At 41.7% G+C, this 24,364-nt stretch overlaps 2 protein-coding genes across 7 annotated transcripts in view; one reads left to right on the top strand and one right to left on the bottom strand.

Moving 5' to 3' along the window:
- The window catches only part of Lhfpl3 (LHFPL tetraspan subfamily member 3), a 472,921-nt gene that overhangs the window by 13,836 nt on the left and 434,721 nt on the right, over positions 1–24,364 (bottom strand). The gene's annotated exons all lie outside the window — the stretch shown is intronic.
- Positions 1–24,364, top strand: part of LOC150063261 (uncharacterized) — a 128,271-nt gene that overhangs the window by 80,229 nt on the left and 23,678 nt on the right. Inside the window, exon 3 of one of the 4 annotated variants that reach the window (XM_090332952.1) lies at positions 14,182–14,278. The exons of the other annotated variants lie outside the window; for them this stretch is intronic. Coding sequence (XP_090189078.1) covers positions 14,182–14,278 — 97 coding nt within the window. The remainder of the gene's footprint in view (positions 1–14,181; positions 14,279–24,364) is intronic. 4 annotated transcript variants of the gene reach the window in all.

Here is a 24,364-nt window from a genome sequence, read left to right as displayed (position 1 = left end):
AACAGTTTTGTGAGAAATGGGTGGAATCTTGCTCTTTCTCCTAGAAAATTAGACTCATCCAAAATTATTCATTTCCAATTATTCTTGGAGAAACCTTTTGAAACATTATCAATAAATGATTAGCAGAGTTTAAGACCTCTGTCTTCTACATGCCTACCAATGGCCAGGCATTATAGATATAATGTTTTCATTATAATATGATATATACTTCCAAGGGCAACCTTCTTGCTAATGAACAGGCCTCTCATCTCTGTATCTTCTTGACTCAACATAGAGTAGATCCTGTCTCTCATAGAGTAGACCCTGTACACTGTGGAATATGTGTACTCTTCTATTGTGTATTTTGACATAAGTAGATTGTGTGCTCTTTCAAAAGGTGAAATGTCTTAAAAATATGCCTGAGCATGAAAACATGTTCCTCAACATCACATCTCCCGTATCATCTATAGGTGCATGGAGCTTCTTGGTTTGAGGAAGAATGGATTGAGTGACTCTATTGAGAGTCTGTCCTGTGGCCACTGCTCTTCAGATGGCTACCCCATCAGGGTTGTGCTGATGCTCAAGCTGATGAGATTTGTCACAAACAAGACCCAAGGCAACTCTTGTATTGCCACAAATAGATCAAGTTTACTCAGCTTGAACCAAAATGTCTTGCTTCCAAACATCTCTAAGATAGAAATTGTTCCAGAGTTCTCCTATTTTTTGTGCTTTGTTTATATACACAATGACTTTCTGGGAAACAGTTGTCAGGAAATGTGTTTGGGAAATACCAATACTCATAGCAGAAGCTGTCAGCTTCCTGCCACTTTTCTCCTTGAGATCAACCATTCCAGGTCTCCTGCAGGCATTGCATCTCTTCATTTTTCTTAGAGGACTTTCTTTGATCACAACAGTCCTCTCTGCTTACTCAGAAGCAACAGAACCAATGTTCCCTACTCCCAGTTCTCCTAGTTAATAGCTGATGAACAGTATTGTATAATTATCTTCTCTCTGGGATTAAGGTCCAGCTACTCAAATGAGGATTTGTTTGATAACTGTTTTGGTTTGAGTGTGTTTCTCTAAAGTTCTCATGTTGAAAAAATTGACATACGAAGAGGTACTTTGAGGTGGAGAGGTCAATGCGTACTTAGGATTAGATGAGGTCATGAAAGAGGGACTCTTGTGTTGGTACTAGGGACTTTGTAAGATGATAGAGACCCAAACTCACATTCTTGTGCTGAATCTATCTGTGTGATGCCCTCTATGGGGTGATAAACGCATTAAGGAGTTCCCTACTTAATGCCCCTGCTATGCTCTTGGATTTCCCTGTGAGCTAAATAAATAAGCTTATTCTTTTAAATAAGTGAGCTTAGCGAGGCACCAGTGGCTCATGCCTGTAATCCTAGCTACTCAGGAGGCTGAGATCTGAGGATTGTGGTTTCAAGCCAGCCTAGGTAGGAAAGTCTGTGAGACTCTCCAATGAATTACTCAGAAGAATCTAGAAGTGGTGCTATGGCTCAAGTGGTAGAGTGCTAGCTTTGAGTACAAAGAAGCTCAGGAACAGCTTACAGACCATGATTCAAACCCTAGGACTGGGAAAAAAAGTGTCTTGTTTCAAGTATTTTGTTATAGCAACAGAAAATAGTGTGAGATTATAGCACACCTTTATTCCCTCTTCCTTCCCATCTTACTCTGCCCTCCCTCCACCAGTCTGTTTTCTGGTATCTCTTCCTGAAAAAAAACAAAAACACTTACAATTATATCATTGCTTAAAGGGGTGCTTAGGTGGCAACCTAACAATGTTTTTATATAACAAGTTAGACAGTCATCTCCCCTTCATGTTAGTGATTCCCTGAGAGACAGTCATTTTGCCTCTTGCTGTGGAGCCAATACCAATGAACAACTCTGGAAGAGGTCAAAGCCTATTGTTGGTGGTAACATTTATGAGGAAATGGCTGCCTGCCTAACCAGCTGTGGCATTGAAAGAGAAAACACTATGAATCCTTTAAGGTAGAAGAAGAAAGTCACAAATCGGATGGTCCCAAATCCACAGCTGCATATGGAGAGCAAGTGAACTGCTTTCTGAAGCTACCTCAGTCTTCTCTCCTCCCTTGACCCTAGAGTCCCACAGAGGACCAAGAGTTCTAATATGATTTTTGAAATGTGCTTAACTTTCAGAGAGAGTAGCTTAGCCCCTGGGAGACTCCATTAATACAATTTTGCAAGAGAAAAGCTTCCTGTTGCCTAATCTCATTAGTTCTGTTTTATGTATAGTAAATGGGTAAAAGCTGAGTTTGTGATTCAGTAACTGTAAATGCATACTTTTTTGACCACTTTAGAGTACAGAATAAAGAGGAGCTTTTTTCCCCTTCTTTGTGTGCATAGAGGAGGCCCAGGACTCTAGAAGGAACCATTTACTGGAATGAAATATGGACATGCCTTATCTTGAAGTAGCTACTATAGAACAGTGGGGCAAGGCAGGGTGGGGGGTGGAGGAAGAGGGGCAGAAGAAAGTAACTAATAGCTTCATTTTTCTTCTTCTCCCCTAGTAAGACTTTAAATGTAATCTTTTATGGGTACCATCTGTAAGACATTCTGGCCCTCACGAATACTTTCTCTTAGTTTTTTTCCATCCATTCAGAAAACATTAATTGAGCATGTAGTATAGATCAGATACTTGTGTACTAGGAAATTCAGTAGTGGACAAGAGAATAAATTCCAGCTCTCAGAAAGCTCATACATAAATGTGCTCTGGGTCATAAAGAAATATGTATGTGATACATCATGTAGTTTCACATGCTACCACGGGACAGCTACTATTTCAGAGCAGATGCTTAGGAAAAATTCTTCTGGATGACCTGAAGCAGAGGAGATGAAAGGGATCTGTGCTTTCTAGGTGGGGGCAGCAGCAAAGGCCAGAGAACCAGTGGAGAAGCCATAGGAGATAGAGATAGAAGACAGATCTATAACTGGATGGGTTAATTTCTATAGGAGTTGTGGGATATAAGGCAGTTTGAATTTACTTTTTGTTTTTTTTTTTGTGGGTCATGGGGCTTGAACTCTGGCCCGGGTACTGTCCTGAACACTTCAGCTCAAAGGCTACGGCCCTACCCCTGAGCCACAGCCCCACTTGCCATTTTCTAGCAGATAAGAGCCTCACAGTCTTTAGTGCTTGGGCTGGCTTTTTGTTCCTGGGTTGGCTTTGAACCTTGATTCTCAGATCTCAGCCTCCTGAGTAGTTAGGATTACAGGCGTGAGCCACCTCGCCTAGCTTGAATTTACTCATTATGCAATGGGAAGTCATTAAAGGGTGGAAAGAAAGGGAAGGGATAGATGAGGATTATGATACAAAAAGATTCACTGTGTCTTTGTGTGTTATCCAGGTTATAAGCTCAAACAATGGAGGCAGGGAGGACCAGAAGGAGGCAATGAAGTGGTATGAGTGAGAGGTGATATTGGCAGATTAGCAGTGGTGGAGATGGTGAGATGGGTTGAGATCCAAGATGAATGTTAAAGGCAGAACAAGTAGGACTTGGTTAGATTGAATGGGGAGTCTGCTTGTGTGGGAGCGGGGAGTGAGAGTTTAGGATGTCTTCAAAGTTTGTGGTCCATTTGGAAGGCTAAGGTACAGTTTACAGGGATGAGAAACACTGGGGAGAGACTTGTTAGGGGGAAAGTGAGATATCCAAGCTTCACGGGTGGGGGTACGGACCAGGAATAAGACATTGAAGATCAGTAACTCAGGGCTAGGGATGATGGCTCATGCCTGCAATACTAGCTGAGCATAAGCTATAGATAGGAGAGTCATGTTCAAAGATCTGTCCTAGGCAAAAAGTGCAAGTCCCTATCTGAAATATCACCAACTATAAAAGGGCTGCTGGGATCTGAGGCAGGAAGGTGTGGCTCTGATGGTAGAAAGCCTGTCTGCTTACCAAGTACAAGGCCCTGAGTTCAGACCCTCATATTGAAAAAAAGCTTTTAGGAATTCAAGAGCGATCTTGGGACTGGGGATGTATTTTTAGGAGTCAGTTGTACTTGCAGTATTTTTTTAAAATTTTTTTGCCAATCCTGGGCTTGGGCTCAGGACCTGAGCACTGTCCTTGGACTTTCTCAAGGCTAGAGCTCTACCACTTGAGCCTCAGCACCACTTCTGGCTTTTTTCTATGTATGTGGTACTGAGGAATCAAACCTGGGTCTTCGTGCATGCTAGGCAAGCACTTTACCACTAGGCCAAACTCCCGGCCCGTATACTTACAGTATTTAAAAACATGAGTCTGAGTCAGGAACTGGTGGCTCACACTTGCAATCTTAGCTGCTCAGTAGGCTGATTTCTGAGGCTCACAGTTTGAAGTCAGCCCAGGCAGGAAAGTCCACAAGACTCTTTTCTCCAATTAGCTACCAAAAAAACAAACCAACAAAAAAATAAAGCCTCCAACGAACTATCCAAAAGCTGAAAGTGAAGGTGTAGCTTAAGTGGAAGAGTGCTAACCTTGAGCACAAAAGCTCAGGGACAGTCCAGAAACCCTGAGTTCAAGTCCCAGGACTGTTGCATGTGCATGTGCATATGTGTACATGCATCCATGCAGACACAGACACAGACACAAACACACACACAGACACACAGACACACACACACACACACACACACACACACACACACACACACACTCTGAGTCTGGGGAAATTCACTCACTAAGTACTGTAGAAAGAGGAGGGAGAGAGAAGCCCAAGGACTGGATGGGCCCTTGCCAAAATTTGAGGGGTGGAAAATAGTCTGGGAAGGGCAACGAAGAGTGCAAAGAATGAGGAGCTCCGCCCCCATCTATCAACTGGGCAGCACATATTCAAAGCCATCCAAATAGCAAATAATATCCCTGTATGTGCTGCAACTCCCTAGCGGTAGAGTGGAAAGGTCAGTGTTGGTCCTTTTTCTGTCACTCAGTGCTGCATTTACACAAACCAAGAGCTGTGATGTAGCTTTCTTCCCTCCTCCTCTTCCTTTTCCCCTGTCCTCTTTTTTCCTTTCTTCAGTTCCCCACCCTTCATCATTGGCTCTTTATTTGCTCTTCCTCCTCTATATTGTGTGTGTGTGTGTGTGTGTGTGTGTGTGTGTGTGTGTGTGTGTATTTCCTGGAGCTTAAACTCAGGGCCTAGGATCTGTACCTGAGCTTTTGTGCTCAAGACTAGCACTATATCACTTGAGCCATAGTTCCATTTCCAGTTTTTTGGTGGTTAGTTGGAGATAAGAGGCTCACAGACTTTCCTGCCCCAGGCTGGCTTTGAATTGTGATCCTCAGGTCTCAGTCCCCTGAGTAGCTAGGATCACACCCATGTATAGCAAGACTATCACCTTTACCCTGCTTGGGTCACAAGTGACGGTAGTTTGTCTTTAAATATCCATCTAACACGCTTCACTAATTGGAAATTTCATTAAAGCTGGCAAAATGTCAGAATGCAAATTCTCCTAAAAGGGGAATTTATTTGCTCACAGTTCAGTGTGAATTACTTTAATCAGATAATCAGCTAATTTCCATCCTAACAGCTGGTGAAGATCAGTCTGCACCATATTTTATTTAAAAACGTAAATCTCACTAAAATGTGGCAGAGGTTCTAAAGTGTTACCAGTCAGTTAGAGCCACTCAGGAAACTCACTCAATCTAGATTCCCACATCCTGTCTGTATAAATTTCAACTTGTTAAGTCCTCGTGATTGTGTCTGCCGGTGACTGGGTTGAGGGAGAGAGAATTGGATGGAACTTTGGGGTCAGTGAGGCATTTCTGAGGAGGTCATGCCTTGCAAGTTGCTAAAAAGACAGCTGAGCACAGGGTGTAGGGAAAAGGAGAAAACAGTCCAAAGTAGAAAGCAAGAGAAGGCAAGTCCCTTCTCTGGCAATGTCAGCACCTGAGCCCACTACAACATCAGGCCTTCTGAATCATACCAAGGAACTGAGGGCTTAACACACACCAGATATGGTGTTGGGTCGAGCAAAGTCTAGGCCCTATCTAATTAAATGTTCATCACTCCCTTCTCATGAAATTTCTTATCCCTGTTTGCACCCTAAGACACAAGATCTGGAGGTAAATTCTCAGTTCAGCTTCTCTGCTGCTCAGTGGAAACAGGTAGGACAAGGGGTGTGAACCCAAAATGAAGGTCCTGACTGACCACCCATGAATGAATTTTAGGACAAAGGGAGCCTCACTTTCCTCTAGCCCCTCAGTGGCTGGCCAACAATCTAGTATGCAGGTAATCCTAGAGAACATAAGTATCTGGAGAAATAAAATCATTGTTCAAAGGAGGGAAATGGGAAAATATTCTAAAAATATCACACTTTCCACCCAGGGTCTGAACCATTCCAGGAAGTTCCTGGGGGAGCTGCATCCCTCAGCTCCAACCACAACGACAGACCACACACTTAATTTCTGAATTACAAGCCACAATCTTGTCACCATGGCCACACATACCTTCCTTCCAACTCTTTAGGTTGGAAAATAGGCTTCATTTTCTTTAACCAGGAAAGGAAAGCTCTGGGGCTTGTGAACTGTACTAAGCCTGCTTCTATTTTTAACTGTCTGCCAATGTACTAGGCAGCTAAAAATAGAATTACTTGTAATACAATTCATCACATATCCAGCTGCCAGGAGAATGCTTAATTTAAGCTTCATCCAAGATAAAATATCTTCAAGAAACACATCATTTCACGTGACTATTAATGTCAAATTTTAAATAGTTCTCCAATAATGAGCTCTTTGATATAAACCTTGGAAAGGAGAGAACATCAATTCAACAGATGTAAAAAGAGACCTTGGCAAAGCTACCTTGTCATAGACTTGGCCTAAGTTGGAAAATGCTTTGGGAGCTGCCTTTTTTCCACTTCAGATTTCTTGGGTCCCTCTTATCTTTAGTACTTTATGGATATAAAGTCTGCCTTTATCTCTGGTCCTTAGTACTTGATGGTACTGGTGATCATTCCATCTTGGACAATTTAACAACTGAACAGCAGGAAATGGAAACATGTTTTGTGTGTGAAGGGTGGGGCTTGAGGGGAGGGGCAGGTGAGTGGAAAGAGGAATGGTAGTCAAATACAGAGTACTCAGTGTACATATGTGATAATGGAACTAAGTAATTTGAGGGGAGGGGAAGTGACAGCTACATGGGAGGAACATGATAGAAGAGGTGATACTATGTAACTCATTAAGATGCATTGTACTCCTAAACATACAGGTTGAATTCAAACCCCTTTGTACAACTATTTAAAGATACTGAAAAGTAAATTTAATGAACAGAAACATATTTGAAGTAAAGATACAACCACTACTTAGCTACGACTAATCCTTCTGCTTCTTATTGTGTTTGTGGAGTTATTCTTTTTTTGTTGTTGTTGTTTTATTTGTTTTTTTGGTGAGTGTGGAAGTTGAACTCAATGCCTGGGCTCTGTCCCTGAGCTCTATTTTGCTCAAAGCTGGTGCTCTACCACTTTAAGCCACAGCACCACTTCTAGTTTTGGGGTAGTTACTTGGAGATGAATCTCACAGACTTCCCTGCCTGGCTGGCTTTGAACTGTGATCCTCCTATCTCACCCTCCTGAGTAGCTAGGATTACAAGTATGAACCAACAGTGCCCAGCTTTCATTTATTTCTTATTTATCATTTAATTTAAAGAATTCCAAAAGTCTTGTTTCAAGTAACATTTTCATCATTATTACACACATCTAAGACTTTGAAGGTGTTGATTATATTGAAGCTATCTTATTTGAGATAATCTGTGAGAAATGTAGTAGGATATCATCAGTCAGGTAACATTTTAACTCCCCAGTGGGTCTAATGACCAGAACTCAAGATGAAAACATTTTAGTGGTGTCAAGGAGTTAGTGGAGATAAGAGCCTGGAACATTGCAGCAAGTCACAGCTGATATGGATCTGCAAGCAGGAAAGGCAGACAGATGGTGGCTCAGGCTTGTAATCCTAGCTACTCAGGAGTGAGAGATCAGATTGCCCTAGGAAGCCAGCTTAGGCAGGAAAGTCTGCGAGACAATTATCTCCAATTATTCATGAAGAAGCAAGAAGTGGGGCTGTGGCTCAAGAAGTAGGAGGCTAGCCTTGAGCAAAAGGAACTCTAGGATATTGCCTAGGCCCAGAAGTGCAAGCCTTATGACTGGCAGAAAAAAAAAAGGGTGTGGGGATTTGAGGGTCTTGCAGAGAAGCTATTGGCCTAAAGCAAATATTCAGTTCACAATTATGTCTGAAGCATGCCTATGATAGGAAATGCTTTCCTTAAAAACAGAGGATGAGTCACTTCCCTCCAACTTATCTTCTGATAGAGCCAGCAAACTTTGAACTTTCATTTTGTGGAATTAGGCATGATTTTGTGGAATTAGGCATGATTTTGGAGAGCTTCACTGAGTCACTGGACAGGAGAAAGAATTATCTCCATGAAAAAGAAAACCAAAGCTTTTTTCTAGATACAAGAATATTGTAAGGAAAAGGACACTAATTGCTCCTATCTCAATTTATATAAGTGAAACATGAATTAAATAGATTAGATTGCAATTATGAGACATGGTGAATTGTAGTCTGAAGAGGAAATGTTCTTCAGTCCTGTTAATTGGCATCAATTGTGATTTGTCCAAATTAATTTCATGTCCAGAGTGGGGTTAATATTTTGAACCATCTAATGATAAAGAGACTTGGAGAAATTTCCCTAGAGTAGCTGGCAATTATAAATAGGTGACATTCTTGGGAGTCCTACTGTATGTCCGCATATTCAGCTGGAGATGGGTGTTTATGTTGATGAGAGAGGATCACCCGCCACCTTCCATCAAGAATCTCCAGTGTCTCCTGGACTGCCCCTGTGCTTCAACTGCCCTAGAAACCACAATCACAGAGTCACTCTTCACCATTACTGGCTCAGGAAAACCAGGAATAGCATTGCCCTCTATCAAGGCAAATGCTTGCTGTGTTCGTGAACTCCCTCTGGAAGTGTACAGAGAAACAAGTATGTGAACACATTTGTATGTTGTTAAAAGTTGGAGTTTTAAACATAATGTACTGATTTCCATTCTTTTCCTTAGCAGGAGTTTTTGCTACAGCTTTTCTTTCCTTTTTTAATGCTCTCTCTATTTTTTACTATTACATAATTATATTATAATTATTAGTAATAATAACTGAAAATATAGAATTCAATGTGGATTTCCTTACTTATGCTTCCCTCATAATCCCTTTTTATTTTTTTAATCTTTTAAACATTTATTTCATTTTTATTTTTGTCCATTGTGGGGCTTGAACACAGGACCTGGGCACTCTCTCTGAGCACTTTTACTCAAGCTTAGCACTCTACCATTTTGAGCCACAGCTCCACTTCCACTTTTCTTGTGGTTAATTGGAGATAAAAGTCTCACAGACTTTCCTGTCCAAGCTGGTTTTGAACTGCAATTCTCAGACCTTAGCCTCCTAAGTAGCTAGGATTAGCAATGTAAGCTACTGGCACCCAACTCTTATTCATTTATTTATTTTTTATCTTTAAATAGATGTATAAAGGAGTTGTCATTCAAGAAGGTAGCAAATGAATACAAAACATCTTGATGATCCTTACATCGTTCTACAGTTTTTCTTTTAAAACACTCTTAACTAATTGTATTTACTTAACACACATTCCTTTTAGGAAGCTGAACTGAAAATCAAAGAAATTTGACAGAAATGTTTACACACACACACACATACACACACACACACACACACACACTTTCCTTTCCTCTGAAAATTTAAGCAGTCTATTAATACTTCAACCAGCACTAGCTATGAAAGGATTAAAATTCTTATTGAGTATCTGAGTGGTGAAGGGAAACAGACTGAGTAGAGAGGTGGTGAGATTTCTGTTAGAGAAGTCTGTTGACATAAGGGTTGGCTCTCCAATGGTTTGAAATTATTTCTAACCGGTATAGCCTTGAGTTAGCTACTTTTCTCTCTGTGCTCCAGGAACAACCAATACTTTGTGCTGTGTTTTCTTGTCTATCTCTTCATGGCACATAGTAGGTGATTTATGTTGTCAGAATAGTGAGTGAAATGTAATCCTATCCCTTTCTTGAGTGGGCAAGAAATATGGTAAGAAGGAATAAAATGGTCATTGAGAAATGATTTTGGAGATGATAAAGGCTGAGAGGAAAGAACGGAGATAAGACAGAGTAAAAGAAGAGCGAGGCTAAAATCGAGAATGAAGCTAGCTTAAAAATGGATTAGATTTTCTTTTCTTGAGGAACTACATCTGTCTGCATCTGTCAGCCCTGCTCAGCAATAGATGAGAGATGCTTGCTTTTGGGTGGCTTGTCTTAGTCGACTACAATGACTGATCTCAGATTTATGGAGCTCAGTGCCTGAATCTCCTATGGTGAAAAGGGAAGGAGTAGGCTAGAAAGGGGTAGGGGAGTGGGCTGAGAGTCTAAGAATTGGGTTCAAATCCTGGCTCAACTAGTGGCTGTGTGAGTCTAACCAGTGACCCATGTTCTCACCCCTACAACTCAGACAGCATGTCCTACTCTGTACCATTTTGTGCAATGGAAGTGGGATAATCAGTGGAGTGTCCCTGGCATGTAGCAGGAGCTCAATAAATGCAGGTTCCTTTCTGCTACAACCTGATCACAAACTATCCTGAAGCAGTTCTTGAGGGAAGAGACAAGATGGCAAACATATTGATAGATTGATTCATTGTTGGTAAATTAACTGTATGGCTGTTTGTAACAGGTCAGGGGTGTGTGTGTGTGTGTGTGTGTGCGTGTGTGTGTGTGTGTGTGTGTGTGTGTGTGTGTGTGCGCTAAAAACTAGTGCTATACCACTTTAAGCCACAGCATTTGGAGCCACAGCTTGACTTCTGGTTTCTGGTGGTTAAAAGGAGAGAAGAATCTCATGAACTTTTGGTCTGGGCTGGCTTCTAATTGTGACCTTCAGATCTTAGCTTCTTGCATAGCTAGGATTACAGGCATGAACCACCAGTGCCCAGCTCATAGTCAGCATTTTTAAAGATTTACTTTAAAAATGGGTAACAGATACCAAAACACAGGTAGATGTAGCAAGTAGCACCACGGGGTGACAACAGTTCTCAATAATTGATTATCTATCATGAATAGCTGTTGGAGGGGGAGCTCAAAGGCTTCCAACACAAAGAAATGGTGAAATGGGAATGTTAATTTGTCTGACTTGGTAATTACATGTAATAAAATAAACATATGTATACGCATATACATATACATTTACATTTTACCACGTAAGTATGTACAATTACTATTTATTACCCCCCCAAATTAAAGAAAAATAGTTACCTGCCAGTGATTAGTTCCTGGTTTCCTAGCCACTCAGGAAGCTGAGGTCTGACTTTCAGTTACCAGTGTCTTCCTAGACAGACACAGTCTATCCTAGACTCTGTCAAACCATGAGGGTGAATAGTCAAGAGTGGGGCTCTTCTCCCATTTCTGACACTGGCAATATGGAGTATGGGGGGGGGTCCCCACAGGTTGACCTCCTGTACTTCCCTATAAAACAACAAGCTGGTCTACTGTTACTGTAAGGGCACGTGGAAGGTGTTGGATACAACTCCTTAAAAAACTGATAAATGAGTGCGCAGCTTTGAACTTCCCAGAGGTGAGAGGCAGTTGAGTCAGGGATCCAGCCAGAGCTTTGGGGCCCAGCAAGACCAGCAGCTATACCCAGGCTGGTCTGTATCTGCCCTTCACCAAACCTCAATCTGGAAGTCTAGCCTAACCTTGAGGGAGTTCGTGCCGGAGGTGAGAGAAAGTGAAGCTCACTGCTCTTGCAGATGGAGCTCTAACCAGTGGCCTGCAGGAGTGAGGACCTGGCTCCTTCTATAGCTGTCAGGCAGCCAGCCCAGGCCAGAGTTCCACAATCCCTGGGGCACCAGCACCAGCCTTAGCCCAGGGCCCTGAGGAGAACAAAACATCTGGAAGTCTGCACCAGTCAAAAGTCTACCTGACAGAGGTATGGTTTGGGGGGAGGTTAGGCTGTCTAAAAGAGAAGGAATCAGGTCCCTCTGAGCTTCTCCAAGGTTCTCTTTGTTCCATAGTTGAACACTGGGAAAATCCAGGACTTCCACCATTAATTTAGCTTCCCTCAGAATCACCTTTACTAAGATGTGCTTGAGCGTGAAGATGTGTGTGATTTTTAAGAAACAGCCATGGAAATAACCTTCCTTTTCTTTTCCTTTCTCTTCCCCCCTCCCTCTTTTTGTCGGTGATAGGGCTTGAACTTAGGGCCTGAGTAATGTCCCTGAGCTCTTTTGCTCAAGGCTAGCACTCTATCATTTTGAGCCACAGGTCTATTCCGTGTGTGTGTGTTTTAGTTTTTTTTTTTTAAATTTTATTTTTTGAGTATTTAATTGGAGATAAGAGTCTCATGGGGACTTTTCTGCCTAGCGTGAGTGCAAACCTCAATCTTCAGATCTTTTAGCCTCCTGAGTAGCTAGGATTACTGGTGTGAGCCAACAGTGCTGGCAACATTTCCTTTTTTTTTTTTTTGCCAGTCCTGGGACTTGAACTCAGGGCCTGAGCACTGTCCTTGAGCTTTCTTAAAGCTAGAGCCACAGCCTACCACTTGAGCCACAGCACCACTTCCAACTTTTTCTATATTTGTGGTGCCAAGGAATCGAACCCAGGTCTTTGTGCATGATATACAAGCACTCTTACTACTAGGCCAAATTCCCCACCACATTTCTTGTTCTATTAGTTACAAAACTATTGTCAGGGACACTGCCCACTATGTCACATTAGTGTCTTACATGAAAGGAAGTTCCTTCCAGGAGGTATTTATTTTAGAATTCATTTCTAGGAACAAATCCTCTTTCTTTTTTCCCTGAGAGAATAGAACATTGCTTCTTTCCCAATAATGAGAATTATATAATTTACTGATGCCAAGAAACTCACACTCACATTTACTGTACAGTTACTAGAGTGACATCTATGATTAGTGTTTTTGAGGTATGCTCAATTGCTTACTTCTGAGTTTTCTCTTTCTATTGCATTAGTCATTTGTGTATCGTGTGTGTGTGTGTGTGTGTGTGTGTGTGTGTGTGTGTGTGTGTGTGTGTGTGTGGTGTGTATGTGTCTGTGTCCTGGCTTGAACTCAGGCCTGGGTATTTTCCCTGAGCTTGTTTGGCTCAAGGCTAGTACTCCACCATTTGAGCCACTGTGCCACTTTTGGCCTTTTCTGAGTAGTTTTTTGGAGATAGAGTCTCATGGAACCAAAAATCTCAGATCTCAACTTCCTGATTAGCCATGTTTAGAGGCATGAGTCACTAGTGCCCAAATGTTATCATTTATTTTATTACAGATAATACAGAAATAAACTTATATGCATATATACTCTATATACACACATGCTTTCTTGGGATCAAATCCTTTTCTTGGAGGTACATCTTTCTGTGAGATGGAAGCATCTGGATGCTATTTATGTTTAAGATGTATGTTTACTTCAAAGCTTTATTTTCTTCATATATTTTTTATTGTAATTAATAAAAGGGTTACATGATATTTGCCAGATAGATGGTGCATTAATTCCCATACATTGATACCCTTTCACATGTCTTGGTCCCCATTTCCCTCCCCCCACCCCCACCCCCAAAGCTTTATTTTTAAAATGACTTTTTCTAGTGTCTCCCTCTAGGAAATTTCTTAAGTCCGGTGGATCTGGATCATATCCTTGATTGCTTTATGGCTTTTCTCAAGCTTACCTACGTATAATACCATCTTGCCCCATTTGTACAATCAAGGGTGTCAAATAGAATAATGAATCCTATTTATAATAGCCTATGAACTCTGGGCTTTGTGCTCTGGATCAGCTTTTTGCTCACAACTGGCACTTTAGCACTTGATCCATGCCCCTACTTCTGGCTTTTTGCCAGTTATTTGGAGATAAGAGTCTTGGAGTTGACTGTCCAGGTTGGCTTTGAACCATAATCTTCAGATTTCTACCTCCTAAGTAGCTAGGATTACAGGTGTGGAGCCATTAGTGCTGGGCTACACTGAGACTTTTTGAAAGGGTACAGATTTAAATTCTGCTCACACCCAGTTTATGAATTAGTTATGGATGATGTAGGAAGGGTGTGGAGAGAGATGGACAAATAAGCATTTTTGCCTGATATATTCCAATTGCTTTTCCTGATCTACTTTCTACCTTTACTCATCTGTCTGTCTGTCTTCCCCAGGAGGAAACCATTTTCAACTCTATCACTTGGACTCTAGCTTTCTGGCTTCAGCCAGAAGGAAACCAGCAGGAAGATGGAGGAGAGAAAGAGAATGAGGGTATTTCTCTTTCCTAAGGGCTACAGGTGGGTGGCTGTATTCTTTACATGGAAAGCCAGGACTCCTGTCAGATGGTCTTCCCTCAACCAAAGTCATATATCTGTTATCCTCTTTCCTTTTTTTTTGGGTAACTACTTCTTCCTCTTTTGCTATGGGAAACCTCTTTGTGTATGGTTCTCCTTAGTCTTGTGAATGATATTGTAGATAGATGCTTTCACTGAATTCCCTTAGTTAGTCCTTTATTTTTACTTCTGCCAGGATCTGATAGATACAGGTATAATCCCCACAATAACTCTACAAGGTAGATATTATTGCTCATTTTGCAGATGATGAAAATGTTTGAATATAAATAGTAAGCTGTGTGGCTCAGAACAAACCTAGATCTGTTATAAGACCATCTGATCAATTTTACTTCTACTTATATAAAGTTTTTGGAACTACCTGTTTTTTTTTTTTAAAATATATTGGGGATTAAATTTCTCTACCACTTGAGGTAGGTGCGCTACCACTTGAACTACATGTCAAGTGACACTAATTTTGCTCACTTGTTTTGTGCATATCCATACCATAACACAATATAATACAAACAGTATAAACTAAAATATTTGGCTTATGTTATATTGAAATAAAGTCATTGTCAATAATGGGATATAGTGATTGGAAAAGAGGTACTATTTTGGGGGAGAGTGAAAAGATAAGGGGAATATAATTGAAGTACATTACAGATGGGTAAAAACAACCTAATGAAATCCATTAAAAATTGTAACTTTTACTATGTTGCATTGTAAAGAAATATCTATATGTCAAAATGAAATCTCCCTGTATACTAATAAATGCTAAAGAAAAATCCCATACAGGATTTATCTACTATATCCTTCTTATCATTTCCCTTTTCTTTTTATACAACAAAAATATATAAATAGCACCTAATTGCATGTGACAGGGGAAGTACAAGATTGTCAGAGAAAAGCCTGAGCCAGCATTGCCTCTGGTACTTATGTAGATAACATTGTCCAGAAACGAATTCAAAATGAAGAAGATTAAATTTTCCTGTCAGTTTCATCAGGATTCTTAGAATATGATATGTACTTCTGCTGGACCTGAAGACAGAGGAGATTCAGGGTTATTTAAATATTTGATTTAATTTTTCTAGTTCTTAGCAAGAACAAAGTGAGATTCCAGAAGAGAGCATCATTCACTGGGAGAGCCTGGAACATTTCTCACTATTTTACTCCTAGGCATCAATTATACCTCTTAATTCTTGTGATACATGTAGCCACCATTTAAAGCATTTGGTAGGAACTCTATTGCTCACTCAGAGTGAGCAGTCAAAAATTCCTGATGCTTTTATGAAGAGGTAGTCAGAGGAAGGGGTGATGTGGAAGGGATGGAGGTAGAGCCTCAGGGCCTCCCGAGCAGGCCTTCACTGTCATCAGGGAGCCTAAGATTCTATTTAGCTCACACTCTCCCAGAATGCTGTGAACCTTTTAGAGTAGTGGTAAAACGCTTGATCATCCCGAGGTAAGCAAACCTAGCAGAGCATTAATTGCTACAAATCTATCCTGTGAACCACCACATCATGGAGTTTAGCCATTCCACAGCTCTAGATTATTGAATAGTATATGTACCTTGAAGATCCCTAGTTTTAGTTCTTTATTAGTCATGAAGATTTCTTCTTTAACTTTCTTTTGATTAGAAATGACTACCTAAGTTGTATACTTGTGTGTGTGTGTGTGTGTGTGTGTGTGTGTGTGTGTGTGTGTGTGTGTGTGTTATCCTGAGCTGATTAGGTGTTTGGAAAATAACTTCTTTTTCTAAGACTTGAACTCCAGGTCTCATGTTCTCAGTCAGCTTCTCTGCTCAGGGCTGGCACTCCACCCCTGGAACTGGAGAGCCTTTTGCTGGTAAATTGGAGATCAAAGTCTCCTGAATTTGTCTGCCCAGGGTGGCTTAGAACTATGATTCTTAGATCTCAGATTCTTGAGTAGTTAAGATCATAAGGCATTTTTTTTTTTTTTTTGGTGTATGTGTGTGTCCCTCTGGGGCCAAAGCCACTGACCTTGAGCTTTTGTGCCGATCCTCTACCACTTGACTTCTGACTTTTTGGAAGTTAATTAGAGATAAGAGTCTCATGGACAGAATGAGATGTCCTTGGAATAGGAATACTATTCCCATTCACTAGCATCAGCTCTCAACTCTGCTTTGTTAGGGAAGGGAAAATGATTGTGGCTCTTGGGCAGTGATGAGTAAGAGCCTGAATTCCAAAAGCGGGTGGCCAGGAGGAAGTTCCAATTCCATTGCTTATGCGCCAAATAGCCTCACTGAGGTCCAGCCCTCCTCTGTAAGGTGAGCACACTGTAGGAACCTATCTCACAGGTTGTTGTTTGGGTAAATTTCAGCACCATAGGCCAAGTCCCCGGTATATGTCTCCTTTCTTTCTTCCTCCCTCCCTTTCTTTCTTTCTTTCTTTCTTTCTTTCTTTCTTTCTTTCTTTCTTTCTTTCTTTCTTTCTTTCTTTCTTTCTTCCTTTCTGCCAGTTCTGGGTCTTGAACTCAGGGCCTAAGCACTGTCCTTAAACTTTCTCAAGGCTAGCGCTCTATCACTTGTGCCACAGTACTACTTCCAGCTTTTTCTGTATGTGGTACTGAAGAATCGAACCCAGGGCTTCATGCATGCTAAGTGAACAGTCTACCACTAGGCCATGCTCCGGCCCCTATTACCTTTCATTAATATTATTACCTAATCTTCTCTGAGATTCACTTTCCTGACTTTTGCCAATGTATACGAAGCACATAAAGATGCATAGGGACAAGTTAATTCATGGAACTCAGGATCTTCATAGGATATATTCATGTGACTCAAAGTATGAATGTTGAAAGAAATTTGCTCCTAATTTCTGGGCATGACAAGGCATACATATTAGTTTTACGAAGGAAATGATTTAAAGATTCTCACATGTTCAAGGGCATGTTTGGATCTATAGGTTTTGCAAATATAATTATTCGCTGTCTGGAGGTTAGTTGGATTATGGTACATAAGAGCCTCTCATTAATTCAAGATTTCCCAGAGTCCCAACTTCAGCGAAGCCTCAAGGCCTCTTCTGAGAAACTCTAGAGCTGGCCTAAAAATGTAATGGAGATTCATCTAAATATTATCTATATCTATATCTATATCTATATATTAAGCCAGAGGCTCCTGCCTGAGAAGACCGAGGTCTGAGGACTGACTGTGTTCTGAACCAACCTTGACAGACAAATCAGTGAGACTCTTGTTTCCAATTAACCAGCAAAAAGCTGGGAGTGGAAGATGTGGCTCAAGAGGTAGAGTAACCAGTCTAAATGTTCAAGACAACATTCAGGAGTAACCAGTCTAAATGTTAAGCAAAAGTGCAAGGCTCCAAGTTCAGGCCCTAGTACACAGCCTCCCCCCCCCCCCCCCCCCCCGCCATGAACTGAGACTGACTCAAACTTGGTATCTGATGTTTTTGCTCATTGGCTGGCACTATACTACCTGATCCATGCCTCCAATCCCAAAAAAGGAATTAAAAAATTATTTTACCTTTGCTTCTCTCCCCCCCACCCCTCCATAGGTATGAGACTAGAAGGATTGCAATGAGCAATAGTCATTGCTGGGAGATTCTGGGCTTAGGTAAATTCTGATGTAGAGTAAGGATGGGTCTACTTAAAAGAGTCACCATAAAGATCTGGAGCTATTTGGATAACTGTCTCACTGAAACACATCCAGAAGGACCATTTCCTTTGCATTGTTAAGCTCAGAATCTCTGTTTCCTAGTCTGACTTTTCAGGAGGACTATATTTTCTTCTTCAGGATTAAAGAAAGAAACATTTTGTAATGCCATCATAAATAATTCAGAATCCAAGACAGCTTAATGCAAACCATAAGAATCTGACCTGCAGTCACATTTTAAGTACACGAAAAAGGCATCTGGGTCAGTGTTAAAAGTTTACTGCTCACAACTAGATGGGAGGCCCACCAGTCTGCAAGGGAGAGATTTTTTTATGACAGGTTTTCTAAGGATTTAAGCTCCCACAAAGTCTGGCTTCTTCCTTTAACTTCCACTTGAGGTCATTATTCTGCTTCGTGAGGACCTGTGCTGCCAGCTTTGCTCCTCCACTCCCTCCCTACTAATCCGTCCTGAATGTTGTCTTGAAAGGGTCTTAGGATTCAATTATTAATCGGAACCCATTTAACAGGCAGCTGATGCCAGGAATGAATTTTTTTTTTCAATTTGCAAAGCTGGGATAAGCTGATGAAGGAGAATGGTACAATTTCACAGAAAGTACAGTAAGCCACCACACTTGCCTAAAGAGCTTACCCAAGCTCAAGAGAGTTCAAGGGAAGGTGTGTTTGGGTGGATCCATTATTAGTCGATGGAGGGTGATTAGAGGAAATTTATAACCCATAGCAAGCCTTCAAATAAAGTTTTCTTGACCTGGAAGGAAGGGACACATTTCTTTACTTACTCTTTCCAAAATGGAGCCTCACATTTTTACTTAAATAGTGCTACAGAAATGGTAGCTGAACTTTATACTGTTTTATTCAGAATTTGTTTCCCTTCTCCTTCCTTCCTTCCTTCTTCCCTACCCCCCTCTCTTCCTTGTCATGCCCCTTTTCTTCTCTTCCTTCTGTCTGTATTTTAATTATATTTTACAATAACTAAAGCAGCATCCCTGCTGGGCAAGATGAATGGGGCTTCAGTAGTTATTGGTGGAGTTGGTGGAGACTCTGAGCAACTCTGTGTGTGTGTGTGTGTGTGTGTGTGTGTGTGTGTGTGTGGTCATGTTTCAAGATTGTGGAAGGAAAGGATGGAGATAAGCAGGTAAAACTAACAGGTTAATGGAACAGAAAAGAAAAAGGGATGAATCCAGGAGGGGAGGGAGGAAAAAAGGAGGGACAGGAGGAAGGGAAGAGATAAGGGAGTTAAGGAGAAAGTAAGGGAGGGGAGAGAGAAGGGAGAGAAGCAAGGGAGAAGGAAGGGAAAAGAGAAGGGAGGAAGGAGGAAAGGCAGGCAGCTTTCTGCTTACTCGTGTTACATGAAATGAAGAGATCAGATGCAGGTGAAGCTGCAGACAGAGGGTATCCTTTCAGAGCTGGTGTTGGTCAAAGTGTGAGCTTTCCAGGTACCAGTGACAAGGAGTGGCAGCCCTAAGAATTTTGCTCTATTCCTGGCAGATTCTTGAAATTGTGACTACATACAATGCATACAAATAAGTCATTTTGCAGCATCTTCCAACAAATTAGAGTTCTGAGAAGGTGTGGGTGCCCTAGGAAGTGTGTGTGTGTGTGTGTGTGTGTGTGTGTGTGTGTGTGTGTAGGAGTGTTTGATGGTGGGGTAAAATGGGGCAGAAGACCAATGGCTTGGGGCTGGGAGTGTAGCCTAGTGGAAGAGTGCTCGCCTAGCATGCATGAAGCCCTGAGTTTGATTTCTCGGTACCACATACTCAGCAAAAGCTGGAAGTGGTGCAGTAGCTCAAGTGTCAGGGTGCTAGCCTTGAGCAAAAAAACTTGTCCAAGGACAGTGCCCAGGCCCTGAGTTCAAGCCCCAGGACTGGCCACCAAAACAAAACAAAACAAACCCCCCCCCCCAAAATGGCTTATCTCTTTAGACCCAGAGCTAAAACAAGGAGAATTGGAAGTTGACATTTCACAAAAATTTTCACACGTGTGAACTAATTAATGCAATGGTTGTAAAAGCCAAGTGTATTCATAATTTCAAAAAAGTTTTTTTTGTGGTACTGGGTTTTGGATTGAGGGCTTGCTATGCATGTACTCTGTATACCACTTGAGCCATACTTCAGCCCCCTTTTTGATTTAGCTCTTTTTCAGATAGCGTCTTGAGTTTTTGTTTGTGACCAGTCTTTCATCATGATCCTCTTGTCCATAAACTCTACTGGAACTGAGCTTACAGTGTGGGTAGCACATCTTATTTGTTAATTGAATAGGGTTTCAATGACATTTTCCGATGAGATTGACTTTGAACCATGATCTTCCCAGCTTTTGCCTTCCAACTAGCTGTGATTACAGATGTGAGCCACTATATCCTGACTATCCTCAAATATCAAAAGCCATTTTCTCCTAGTTGTATGACAGTCCTCTTGGGTCATAGTGGGAAAGTACCACTAAGCATCTGAGAAGAAAGGAGAAAGGACAATATACTGCTTGACACACTCATGGCCTAAAGCCTGGCCTGCCAGCCCAGAGAGCCAGGCTCACAAGGACAGATCACTACATGCAGAAAACTCCCAGTCACAGGCCTTCTAGTTCTTTCTGTTAGGAACATATATCTTGTTTACTTCTGGAGAATGAGGTAGCCTTTACTGTGGTGGTGTGATTTTCCTTATAGGGGAAGCAAAAACTAATTAGTAAAAAAAAAAATCCCATTCAGATAAAAGCCACATAAAGAGTAATTGTTGTCCTTAATGTACTATGTTATCTCTCATCTCTTGCTGTCCCTTGGTTATCTCATATTGTTAGAGTATTTTACCTTGTTATCTGATGATATATTGTGTATATGTTTATTTGGTTCTTTGAAATAGGATAGGGAAGGGGGGAAAACAAGATGAGGGGAGTGGGTGCGGGAGGGAAATGGAAGCCAAAACGTGAGAAAGGGTATCAATGTTTGTGAAGTAATTCACCTTCTATCTGGTGAATATAATGTAACCCTTCTATTAATTACAATAAAAATATATGAAAAAATACCATTCAGTTTTGGAGGACTTGGGATATGGAGAACTCTCCATGCCTGATGAAACATAGGAACAATATTTGTGTTCAAGTCAAGAGAAGATGGCAGTATTTCTGAGAAGGTGGTACAGACCATGGCTTGTCAGTATGGTGGCCTACACATTCCCTGTCCCCATCAGAATCACACAGGGTGATTGTTTTTAACCGGTTGATTTCTGCCTTGCCCCACTTCAGAACTGCTGAATCTCTGTGGACACAGATATGGGAGAATCAGCATTTTTCAAGAGTGTAGGTGCTGTCACCATCACAGGAAGGGCTTACAGAACACAGGTTGCTGGGCCTTCCCGTCAGAGTGACTGATCTGTAGTTCTGGATTCCTAACATTTTCATTTGGAACAAGTTCTTGAGTGATATCACTACTTGGTCTGGCAGGGCACATTTTCTGGCCACTGGCTTAAAATAATTCGAACATGTGTGCCTGAAGCCAGCTGGAACCTGCCCACTGGGCCGGGAAGCTCTCAGGACCAGTGTTGGAGGTGGTGGTGATGGCAGCTTTGTCTTCTGATTGGACGGGAAGGGTTGCAGAAATAGCGCAAGGTCTCTGCTCCCCAAGCCTGAGGCGCCAGGTCCATCTGCGGGTTACTCAGGGTCATGATGTGGGCCACGGATGACCATCTGTCACTCTTTTGACCCTTGGAGGTTCTGCTCTTGGTTCTTGTTTGGCTCTGGCTCTTGGTTTCAGGTTCTCTCTGGGGGAATCCTATGAAGGAATGGCCAAACCTAGACCTTCCAGTGCCTGTTAGAATCCAGCTAGAATCATGGCAGAATCCTCCTCGCCATGAAGAAACCGTCTCTGAAATGGCCACTGACATATTTGCATGGAGACAGGACACCAAGCATCTGCTTGATATCTCCAGTGCTCTCCTCCTTTCATTTGGGAACAATTTCAGGCTGAGGTCTCTGAGATCATGGACACACAGGGTTCCCCACTAGACTTCTTCCTTTCTTCCTTAGACACATGCAGTTCCAAGTGTGGTCACTAGAGGTCTCAGCAGGACAACAATTATCTCAAGTCTTGAGGGAACCGGATGGGCCTGAAGAAAGCTTGGTAGCTCATCTTCCTCCCACCCTCAGGCTAGTTCATTTGCTCAGGTTGCTCATTGGCAAAGTGGGGAGAAAAGCAGGGTGAGAAGCTTATTACATTCTCTCCCACCCGCCCACGGCGCGGCTAGCCTGCTTAATGCTCACAGTGGGCTCGGTGGAGGACTAACTGGTCGACCTAAGAGTACCATTCTCCTCACCAGTGCTTCAGCTGGACTGGTAACATCAGGGCAATACTAATTGTTAACAAGGGCAGTAGAAGTCCCTTTGCAAGATGGATTGGCCTTTCTAATTCCTCACCTTGTTCTTCCCCTCCTCCCCGCCCTCCCACCACACTGAGGGCCTGGGTTCTTCCCCTTATCTTTTTTTGCTCAAGCCTGACTCTACCACTTAAGTCACAACTCCACTTCCAGATTCTTGGTGGCTATTTGGAGATAAGAGTTTTTCTATACTGGCTGGCTTCAAATTGCAGTCCTCAGATCTCAGCCTCCTGAGTAGCAGGGATTACAGGTGTGGCCTTTCCTAATCTTGTGACTTGTAGGAAAACGTAGCTATTTCCTACCAGATGTGCTGCCTCTAAGGCCCTTCTTGGTCAAAATTCTTTTTTTTAAAAAAATTTTAATGTATAGAGGGGTTACAGTTATATTTGCCAGGTAGTAGGTGCATTACTTCTCATACACTGATACCCCTTCTCATGTTTTTGTCCCCATTTCCCTCTCCCCAACCCCTGGTCAAAATTCTTGAGCTAAAATTCTACCAAGTAATACTTTCCGAGGCCACAGATTTTGCAGTGTTAAATTTTGTCTAGTAGCAATAGAATCTGTGAAGATACATGAAAATATCCACTTCTATGCCATTGTTCATCTGGACACATTCTGTCCTGCTCTTCCACCCAACTTCAACCCAGTGTCAGATTCAGAAAATAGCTTTGCAGCATTTATGAAATATTTTGAAACATGTTGCATATTTACTTGAACTTGATGTATGGGAAAACTTTAATGGACATATATATATATATATATATGTATATCAAACCCGAAGATGATCCTTTGCCTTCTGAAAAAAAATCATCATGGAAAAAATCATACATTTGCCATGCAAAGAAGGAAGTTTTGCTGAATGCATACTGCATATTTGGTTGTTATCTGTGTTTCCGTAACTGCGTAAACAAAGAACGCATCTTCAATACTGTGCTCAATATAAACATGTGTGGGTGTCTAGTCCTGCCTTAATAGCTTCCAGGTTATTCTAGTAACTGTTTCAGAGACCTCTTTGGCCTTATTAATTTGGTTATCAACAACAGTGAAAAGGAGAAAATGTAACCTATTCACCCAACAAGCCTCCAATACCAGAGCTCCAATTGATAGGATCTGGGGAAAGACAGAAGTAACTCCAGCCATATGACCCAAACTGAAGAAAGCAGTATATTTTCTGAGAATCTCTGCAATTGGAGGTCCAGAGCTGCCATGTGCCAGGCTGACTTCTGGTGAGTCTATGCAAAGGGCAGACTACTTCTCATCCATACCTCATTCTTCTTTGTCCTTCATTTTCAGTTAGGAAAAAGAGACTCACAGGGCTTTCTCTTTTTATACAGTCTAACCAGAACATTTCCCCCTTACAGTGGTTAGGCTTATGTATGGCTAGGATGAAACCACATGACAAATAGCCCAAGGTTAATGAGCAAACTCAGCATCATGTACCTTTTGAAATCTGCAGTTTTGGAGTTCATTTCACAAACGAGGAACTGATTGTCCAGAGAAACATGTGGTTTCCCCAGTTCTTCCATGGAAGATCCAGGAATGAGGCCTGGCATCCTTTCTTGAGATGTACACTCTTTGAATTTCTTTCATTTCTGGAAGGCTTTCCTGGTGTTGTGTGCAGGGTTGTATTTCATGAAGCATCTCATGTGAGATGCTTCCATATAAAGAGGAAAACTGATCTAGGTCAAGTCAGTCCATCTCTAATGACTTTTTGGCTGTAGAATTGCATGTGTGTATAAACAGTGGGCTGAGGTCTTAACACTGCAGAGGCTGGGCAGATCTCAGTCACATTATTTGAGGGTCCTCTGATTTTCAATCAGCCGTGGTAAGGAACTTGGGAGATTCCCCTCTCAATTCCCTTTGTTCAACACACACAAACCTTTAGGGGCTCAAATCACAGCCGGGCGTGAGGAGGCTGGGCAGTAAGGCAGGATTGTATTTCAAAGGTTCCAGGTATACTGGAATTCCTTTATCGTTTACCACAGATTCGAGTTACTCCACGTGGAAATAGGGTTTGTGT

Source organism: Megascapheus bottae, chromosome 5 (assembly GCF_031878675.1).
Source record: "Megascapheus bottae isolate mThoBot1 chromosome 5, mThoBot2.hap1, whole genome shotgun sequence".
Classification (NCBI taxonomy): Eukaryota; Metazoa; Chordata; class Mammalia; order Rodentia; family Geomyidae; genus Megascapheus; species Megascapheus bottae.
Note: the sequence above shows the minus strand (reverse complement) of the source record. Positions and strands in the feature narration are given on the sequence as shown.